Source organism: Hirsutella rhossiliensis (genome assembly GCF_020360975.1).
Source record: "Hirsutella rhossiliensis strain HR02 chromosome Unknown scaffold00005, whole genome shotgun sequence".
Classification (NCBI taxonomy): domain Eukaryota; kingdom Fungi; phylum Ascomycota; class Sordariomycetes; order Hypocreales; family Ophiocordycipitaceae; genus Hirsutella; species Hirsutella rhossiliensis.
The window spans coordinates 795,435-805,007 of NW_025408671.1; the positions used below are offsets into that span (position 1 = coordinate 795,435).

Genomic DNA, 9,573 nt, shown 5'->3' on the forward strand with positions numbered 1-9,573 from the left:
TGTGCTCAGAGCACACGACAGCTTGAAGATACGGCAGATGGGACAAAGCAGAGCGCCAGGATTGCAACGCGTTTGGCGCCAGCTGAAGTCACGACCAATAACACGACCGAGCAGCAGAGGCTCAGTAGCAGCAGCAGCAATAGTGTCAACGAAGGCAGGGCTATGCTCCAGACGGCCTTGGACCTGCTGAGCGGCGGCACCGCGGCCCCGGAAAACACCTGTCCGGCATGTCGATGTGCCTCCGCCCCATTCCGTCACGATGGCGGCCCGGAGCTCGGCCGTCGAGGCCAGCGCCGCCGCTGATTGCTGGAAGCGCACAGCTGCTGTATCATTCCCGAAAGCTCGGGCGATCCCGCTGTGATCTGGCTCACCCCGGACGCGCTTCGGGCGAGGTCGATCAGTCGCGTTGCGTTTCCGACGTTGTCGGACTGGTACGCCGAGGTCGCGTCGTGGTCCGCCGGGCGTGGCCCCTCCTCCCCATCCTCGCCGAGTGCGCCAGCGGGATCCCCGTCGCCTCCCTCGGCCGGGCTTTGCGTCCTCAGCGACCGCCGGAGTAGTTGAACGTCATCGACGAGGCAGGAGGATCTCGGCGGAAGCTGCCCTCGCGCCCGCCGGATAGATACTCGCCGATTGGAGTCGACGTCCTTCACATGTATGCTGCCGCCTGCGATACCGCGAGTGGGAGCCACTCTAGCTCGTGCCCCGCCGGCGCCATTGCGCTGGTCGACGCAACACATACGGACACAATGTAGAATAATTCCGTAACTGAGACTCGCGGCCACCAGGCGAAGGTGATGCCTGCAGGGACGGCGATGCCTAAATGGGGCCCTGTGACTGGAAGGTAGCAGATTGGTGGGAGAAGCTGGAGACCCCTCATGGGTGAGGCTTAAATTTTGAGAGCAAGGTGGGTCGTGGAGTAGTGGAGTAGTGGTACGTGAGGGCGGCCCCCCCTTATCTCCGGCCGAGAACATGTAAGTTACTTTATATGCGGTTGGTTATAGCAATGTAGTATCTTAATGCAAAAGGCTGCAACTACGTATTCGTTGCCCCGGCCGTCCTTGCAGGTCTCGCATTTGCCCCCAACAGCGTGTCAATCTATGATTTGCCCGACTTATGCTGTTGGCCCTGCACTCGATGCTCCTCTCACTCGCGTGAATTGCAGAGCGGCGCTGACGGCAGCACTCCACTAGGTTGGTGGCTAGAACCATTCGTCTTTGGTACTCCAGGAGTGATCCTTCGGCCCACCATCCGTCGTAGCCTTAACTAACGTCGACTAGTCCTTGAAGGGGAAGTCTCGCGTACAATCTATGACTCTGCATTAAGAACCACATATAGTAACAACTGGATGGCCTCCTGCATGGGTCGCTGTGTCGACGGTTTGCCCAGCACCCCACTCGTTGGCCAATCTAGTTTGGTCACAATCACACCACCTCTATGGTAACACGACAGGCAGAACTGAGGTTCAAATTCTGCCTGCCAAGTTGGAGGCCGGCCAGTGGAATAAGGGTGGGTGTTGGCGGCGCACCTATATGATATGGAGACGAAGCCCTCTTCAGCTTGGCTCTGCAGCCAAATGATTCATCTATCGTTCAGGGAGCGGATTCAGTCTCTCGCTGCTATGGCTGAGTCCAAGGTAAAGCCGGCAGCCGGAGGGCCCCCTTCCAAAACCAGTAAAGATTCTAAACTTTGGTCCCTCATTTGCCTCGCTCGAGAAGTAGGAGGAGACGCCGACGCTATACAAAACTACGCCCACCTCATCGACGAAAAGCAACGACTCGAGAGAGAGCTAGGCGATCAGACAAAAGAAGTCCTGCGGCTAAATGGGGAACTGGTGCAGCATAAGGCGGCCGCGGCTAGGGAGAGGTCCGTGCTAGCACACACGTTTGGCGAACAGTACAAGATATTTGACCAAAACAAGTGTCACGGGCTGTGCCCGGCTGGTGGACCCGGTTGTACCGGGTCCGGTGGGTCGTGCTCCGGTGGCAACACCGGCCCCGCTCCGCGGACCCAGAAGCTGCGAGAACATTCCGAGAAGGGCAATATAAGCTCGCACTCGAGGCTACGCCTCAAGTTCAGCTTCTTTTCCTCCTTAGCTCTAGATAGACAACACCTAGGCACCTGCTTGTTGAATAAACTCCGGGCCAGCCTTTCACATATCTAGAGCTCCTTCTAAATACCGCAAGCTGCAGACTGCTCGTCAGGATGGACCAGCAGAGTGAGAGCCAAGTCTCCAGCAGCAATGGATTGACCAACGCATTCAAGAAGCGGTCAATGCGACTCTCAGCCCTCTACAGGACCAACTTTCCTTGCTGATGGAGCAACTCGGGCGAGCGCAGCCGCAGAGCGCCGACTTGCAATCGCCGCCAGTGGCACGAGGATTGGGCGAGAGCACGCCTGGCTTGGGCACGCCCCTCCCCAAAACCTGCGGTACTGGAATGCGGAAACCGTTGCCCAACCCACCCAAGTATGACGGCTCACGGAAGAGCTACTCCGCCTGGGCCAGGCAGATGCGAGACAAGCTGGACCTTGATGCACACTACTACAGTGGAAATCGCGAACTTTGGTACCTCATCAACTCATGTTTGGACGAGCGACCACAGCAAGTGGTCGCTACCTTTTACGCCGCGGGAGGCCCTGGGGGTAGCTACGACCCCCAAGAGTTCATGCGATACCTCGACCGAACCTACCAGGACAGCAACATCCAATCCCGCGCTGCTGCCACGCTGAGAACTATGCGGCAGCGCGAAGACCAACCTCTCGCGTCCTTCCTTCCCCGATTCGAACAGGCATTAGCTGAAGCCGGGGGAGCAGACTGGCCGGACAGTGCAAAGATCGTATTTCTAGAGAACGCAATAAATGCACGCCTCCAGAGAGTTTGGTCACAGCCGTCCTACCCGACGACTACCAGGGATGGCTTGCGAGAGTTCAGGAAATTGCGGGCAGATTGGAGAGACTGAAACCCGGTAGGCAGCCGACGTCGACTGAGCGGACGCCTCAACAGCTACCAAGGCAACGACCCAAGGAGGAACCGGAGGACCCCGACGGAGATGTTAAGATGACGGACATCAACCGTATTGGCCACGAGTCGAAGGGTCGTCGACATGTCGATAAGAAGCCGAAGGATGAGCGCCGCTGCTATCGCTGTGGTCGGACGGATCATCTTATCGTGGACTGCCCAGCCCAGGTGGTCTTTCCTGGCGAAGGAAGCAACAGCGACCTAAAGCTGCGCGCATGAAGAAGCCCGATGCCGCAGATGATTCGGAATCAACCGCAGCATCCAGTGAGGACGAGTCGGCGGGAAAAGACTAGCCCCGGGCGAAAGCGGGCGCCGGGGCCTGCAAAGGCAGACATCCGGGACTGGGAAGCGTTCAAGCCACGAATGAATAGTCGGACTGTATTAGTCAACGCGCGGGTAAACCGAGGCTATCGAATACGCGCCCTTGTCGACTGTGGATGTGACTGCTATGCCGTGATCGACGAAGCCCTTGTTCGGAAGCTGCGGATACCCTTCGTCGACTCGAAACCACGAGAAATTGGGGGATTCTCAGAGTCAGCGAAGAGTGTCATATCCCCAGGGTCGTGGCTGTTGTGGTCGAGACAGCTGGATTTGACGAACGTGTCTTTGCATACGTGATCCCAAGCCTGGGCCAGGACATGTTCCTCGGCCGGCCTTGGATGGAGAGAAATCACGTCGTGTACGATGCTGCCAAGCAGCGAATGTACCATGGGAGGGCAGGTGTGACGATACGCCTCATTGGGCAGGAAGAGCCCGCCAAGATACGCGCGATTCGAAGCGCAAGACTCGTGTCGGCAGCCGTATTCACGGCGGAGTGTCGACGCGCAAAGAGACGCAAGAAGTGCAACGCGATCTCGATTCATGCAATCAGTTTGTCGGATATAGAGAGGCGCTTCAGCCGAAGCCGCCAGTCGATCCGAGCGAGAAGGTCCCGGCAGAAGTGCTGAAAGAATTCCGCGACCTATTCTCACCAGGAGAGGCAATGAAGCTGCCGCCACATCGACCGGGTGTGGATCATGAAGTCAACCTGCAGCCTGACAAGAACGGCAACGAGCCACCCCTTCCGTGGGGCCCACTCTACAACATGTCACGAGAAGAGCTGTTGGTCTTGCGAAAGACCCTGAAAGACCTGCTGGACAGAGGATTCATCCGAGCGAGTAGCTCAGCGGCTGCCGCGCCGGTGCTGTTCGTGCGGAAGCCGAATGGAGGGCTGCGATTTTGTTGCGACTACCGAGCGCTGAATGCAATCACCAAGCGCGACCGATACCCACTGCCCTCATCGCGGAGACCCTGCAGAATCTGGCCAAGGCTAAGTGGTTCACCAAGTTGGACGTGGTGGCCGCTTTCCATAAGATCCGCATGGCTCCGGGACATGAGGGAAAGACTGCATTTCGCACGAGGTTTGGGCTCTACGAGTGGCTCGTGTGCCCTTTCGGCCTGAGCGGCGCCCCGGCATCATTCCAACGATACATGAACAGTGTATTGCGCGAATGGCTGGACGACTTTGTCACAGCGTACCTGGATGATGTACTGATCTACTCGAGCGGTTCGAAGGCGGATCATGAGGCTAAGGTGCGACGAGTTCTCCAAGCACTCGCCGACGCTGGGCTGCACCTAGACCCAGCGAAGTGCGAGTTTTCGGTACAAGAGGTCAAATACCTTGGGTTCATCGTCAACGCAGGAAAGGAATCGCCTGCGACCCCGAAAAGCAGCGCGCCATCCGCGAATGGGAGGCCCCGACCACGGTGAAGGGTGTCAGAAGCTTTCTGGGCTTCGCCAACTATTACCGGATCTTCATCCCCGACTATGCCAAGATCACGCAGTCTCTGGATGCCCTGCTTAAGAAAGGAACTGCCTTTCATTGGGGACGAGCGGAGAACGAGGCGTTTCAGGAGCTGAAGCGACGATTTTGCGAGTCACCGGTGCTCAAGCAGTGGGACCCGAGCCTCCCGACCTTTTTGGAGACGGATTGCTCAGGCTACGCATTGGGAGGCGTCCTGTCGCAGGAAGGCCCAGATGGACGTCGACACGCATGCGCCTTCTTCTCGAAGCGACTTTCGCCAGCGGAGTACAACTATCCCATTCACGACAAGGAGATGCTTGCCATCATGAGATGTCTCGACAACTGGAACGCCGAACTTAGGAGCTGCGGCCCATTTACAATCCTTACCGATCACCGCAACCTGGGTATTTCATGACACGCCAGAAGCTCACGGAACGGCAGAGCCGTTGGGCAGCCGAATTGTCCCAGTTCGACTTCAAGCTCGAGTATCGACCGGGAAGCGAGGCTGTCGTGCCTGATGCGTTGTCCCGCCGTGAACAAGACAAGCCACAGGGCATTGACGACGAGCGGGAACAAGGAAGAATGATACAGTTGATACCGGATAGTGCCATTCCATCATCGACAAGAGCATGTATCAACGCGATGAGTTCTGACTGTTCAGAGGCATCCACCCTGCCGAAGATGAAGGTCTTCGAGGTAGCGGACCTGCAGCAACTCTGGGACGAAACGGTGGCGAAGGACTCGATATTCCGGGCAGCCTATAAGGCAGTCCGCATCGCGAGCGTGCCTTCCCGCCCTCGCTGGGCCTGAAGATCCAGATTTCAGAATGTGCGATCGACGCAGGCAAAAGGCTGACATTCAGAGACCGTATTTGGGTGCCGGGTGGATCCGGAGAGGAGGGTAACCAGGAGGAAGCTGAGAAAGACCAGTTGAGAACCCGCATTGTGCAGCAGTCGCATGACTCTGTTGCGACCGGTCATCCCGGCAGGGGTACGCTGGCTATTGTGGCTCGGCGATTCTACTGGCCTGGGCAGTCCCAGCTGGTTCGCCGGTACGTAGCCAATTGCGACACCTGCGGCAGAGCACACATCTGGCGCCAGTCGAAAAGGGGATTTCTCAAGCCTCTGCCGATTCCAGATCGACCCGAAGCCATTTGTCCATGGACTTCATCACAGATCTGCCGCCTACTGGACCGAGCAAGGCAAGGTACCTGTGGGTGATTGTGGACAGACTGACAAAGGCTGTGACCCTCGAGGTGATGGACAACATGGAAGCTGAGCCGTGTGCAAACCGTTTTCTCCAGTGTCATTACCGATTTCACGGAATGCCACGGTCCATCGTCAGCGACCGCGGGAGCAACTGGCTAAGTAGGTTCTGGAAGAGGTTCTGCCGTCTTGCAGGTGTCACGCAGAAATTGAGCACGGCCTATCATCCTCAGACGGACGGAGGGCCAGAGAGAATGAACCAGGAGATCGAGGCCTACCTGAGAGCCTACGTGTCGTACGTGCAGGACGACTGGGAGAACTGCTCCCTGCCGCGCAGCTGGCACTCAACAATCGTGAATCCGCAGCGACCAAGATCAGCCCCTTTTCGCTGAGCATGGTTACCACGTCGATCCCATCAGCGTCGAGGAATCGGAAGAGCCACCGAGGCATAGAGAGGAAAGCAGAGCTGATAGCCTACTCAGTCGCCTGCAGGAGGTCAATGAGTACATGCAAGCAGTGATGGCCTCCTCACAGCAACAACAAGAAGAGGCTGCCAACGCAAAGCGACAGCCTGCGGAGCGATTTGAAGTTGGTGACAAGGTGTGGCTCTCGATGGCAAACTACAGATCGCCACGACCGTGCAAGAAGCTCGACTGGCTGCATCACAAGTACACAGTCACGAAGGTAATTAGTTCGCACGTTGTTGAGCTCGATGTTCGTGGCTCAATTTACCCGCGATTTCATGTTGACCTTTGCGGCGGGCGCATCAAGATCCGGCTCCTGGCCAAAGGTAGATGACGCACAGCCACCACCGGTACAAGATGAGTCCGGCACGGATCTGTGGGATGTCGACGAGATCCTCTGCGCGAGATGGAAGAAGCGCGGACGAGGAATTCAGGCAAGCACTAGTGCGATGGACGGGCTACGCAGAGCCGACTTGGGAGCCAGTTGAGTGGTTGCAAGGAACAATTGCGATGAAGGCATTCGAGGACAAGTACGGGCCAATCAAGACCAATGATGGCCCTAGGGAGGTACGAGACGCTGGCAGGAACGCAAGAACCCCGCAGACGCCGACCTGGTCGGAGGGAAGGGGGTAATGTCACGGGCTGTGCCCGGCTGGTGAACCCGGTTGTACCGGGTCCGGTGGGTCGTGCTCCGGTGGCAACACCGGCCGCCCGCGGACCCAGAAGCTGCGAGAACATTCCGAGAAGGGCAATATAAGCTCGCACTCGAGGCTACGCCTCGAGTTCAGCTTCTTTTCCTCCTTAGCTCTAGATAGACAACACCTAGGCACCTGCTTGTTGAATAAACTCCGGGCCAGCCTTTCACAACAAGGCCATCTTGGAAACTCACCAAAGGAAGATGGAGGAACTCCAAGTGGAACTAGAGACGATCAAGGACAGGGACATTTCTCTACGAAAACAAGTAGCAACCCTCGAGTTGAATGCCAATTCGGCCAATAATGCACGCGATCGACTCCAAAAGAAGACAGAAACAATGGAGAGAGACTGCATTATACACCGATCTCAGCTCCAGGCGGCTCAAGCTGAACGCGACGATCTGAGATTGAAGCTGATGCAGGCGAGAGGAGACCTTGGCTCTGGTTTCTTTCATGACGTGGACGAGACTCGAGAGTTAAGACTGTGGGTATCTGGTTTGCCTTATTAAAATTAAAACGGTTGACTGACGCCTTCTACAGTAGAGAACAGCTGAATTCTCTGGCAGCAGTATCCCACACCATTGTTAAGAATTTCATGTCCGACCCCGAGGCTGCAAGGGTGAGCTAGCTGCTACCGTAGTGAGGTTAACAGACATTAACTGACAGTGTCATAGACTTCTAATCCCCCATTGCAAAGCCTGCAATCCCGCTTTCCTAGTCTCCCTTTGTCAACTGGGGCTACCAAAGAGGCAGTTCTAATGCGCCGTGCGGCGGGACAGGCCGTCATCTGTGAAGCTCTCTCAGCGTACATCTTTCGCCCGTTCTACGTCCCGCATGACTTTAAGCAGGCAGCGGACCAGATGCTCGAGTTTTCGAGGAAGAAAAAGAGCTACAACAAGTTTTCCGCCACCAGGTTACCAAATTCCAAGACGATTCAGAGCTGGAGGCGGCCGCGGAGGCGGTAGTCGATGCTGGAGGTTATATCCTAAGGCTGCTCGATCGGTTGGTCTCGCGTGCAAATGTGCAAGAGTTCCATCGGCGGGTCGATGAGTTTTTGCGCCGAGCAGCCCAGGTATGGGTTCACGAAGCTCAGCCAGCCAGTGATATTGTTCAAGTTACGATTCTCATGGGTGAAGACGAGCATATGGAGAGTTACCCCGATTTTGGAGTTCGCAACGCCGGCAAAGTTGGTATTGCAAACCACACAATAGTGGCCACGCTGTTCCCCCGTATCACGATCAACGGCAAGATGCTGCACGGTGGGAAAGTCTTATGGTCAGATTCTCCAGCCACCATCATTGCCAGGGACCAGAATCCGAGCCCAACTCTAGGGCGCACTGGAACACTCCGGAAGAACGGGCGGCGCAACTCCGTGACCGGACGCCCCGCGACTTGATAATTGGTCTTGATTTCAGCAATCAGACACGTCAGTGACCATCTAAGCAGGCGGCGCGGCCCCTGAGCGGCTTTCGCAATTTCATGAAAGGCCCGGGAACTGGACCTTTTCACGGCGCCAACACCCTGTGGACGCTGCCTCGAGCAGAGCGAACTCCCATTGAGTGAATTGGGGAGGTTTGGCTCATCGGGCCGCGACTCCACGCGTCGTGATTGACGTAGCTCGTAGCCGCCGCAGTTAGGCCGGGACGCCGGCCGCTCTGCCTCTGCTGGCAGGAGTGATGCTGATGGTAGGTATGGTGATATTATTCGGTTGCTTGACGACAATTGTGGCTTGAATTTGCGCATGATGGATTGCGTTCATTTCGTTCTCGCTTCGCTCGGCTTCAGTTTCATCATAATTCAGCTGATACTGTCCAAAGCGACAATACTATTCCTTGTTTTCTCGATCAGCTAGTGACGTACGGGCTTGAGATCGTTGACCCGATGATGCTTTCGTTTTTGCTCTGCAGGGCATTTCGGAAAAAGCAAGTTTGCACCGCTGTCTTCAATAACAACTCGTCCGTGGCGCGTCCGCACACACGAGTCACGAGTTTGGGAAAGGATATCTTTACAGCCTTTTCCTATACGAAGAATAAGCTTAGCCCTACCCTTCCAAGTATTTCGTATACAAAGGAAGGGGTAGAAGCTAAAGCAACTACCTTTAACGAGAAGTGCGAGGCATTTCTCTCCACACTTTTCCCAGCTCCACCACAGCAACAACAGCAGCAGCAACAGCTTCAAGAACACCTAGAGCGTCTAACGGCCAGCCCCCAAGAACCCCCTAGACCCCAGAGCCCTCGGAAAGAGCAGCCCCCGGGCTATAAGGGCAGTAAGGCTAAGGGGGCAATATGGGACTGGCCGGACTTAGAGGATATAGAGGTTAAAAAGGCGATCCTAGGATCCTCCGCAAAGAAAGCTCCCGGGCCAGACACGATTAGTTTCCTCCCACTACAACACGCCTATAGGGCTATAC

General features: G+C 56.3%; 1 protein-coding gene across 1 annotated transcript; it reads left to right on the plus strand.

The window, feature by feature from the left end:
* Window positions 1-4,100: 4,100 nt before the first annotated feature.
* Window positions 4,101-5,760, plus strand: HRG_05282 (reverse transcriptase (RNA-dependent DNA polymerase) domain-containing protein; the record flags this gene model as incomplete). The annotated part of the gene is made up of 7 exons (XM_044863753.1): window positions 4,101-4,117; window positions 4,178-4,259; window positions 4,313-4,650; window positions 4,698-5,203; window positions 5,254-5,495; window positions 5,557-5,674; window positions 5,753-5,760. The coding sequence occupies 7 exons, from the start codon at window positions 4,101-4,103 to the stop codon at window positions 5,758-5,760; spliced, it is 1,311 nt and encodes a 436-aa protein (XP_044720285.1).
* Between the last annotated feature and the right edge of the window lie 3,813 nt (window positions 5,761-9,573).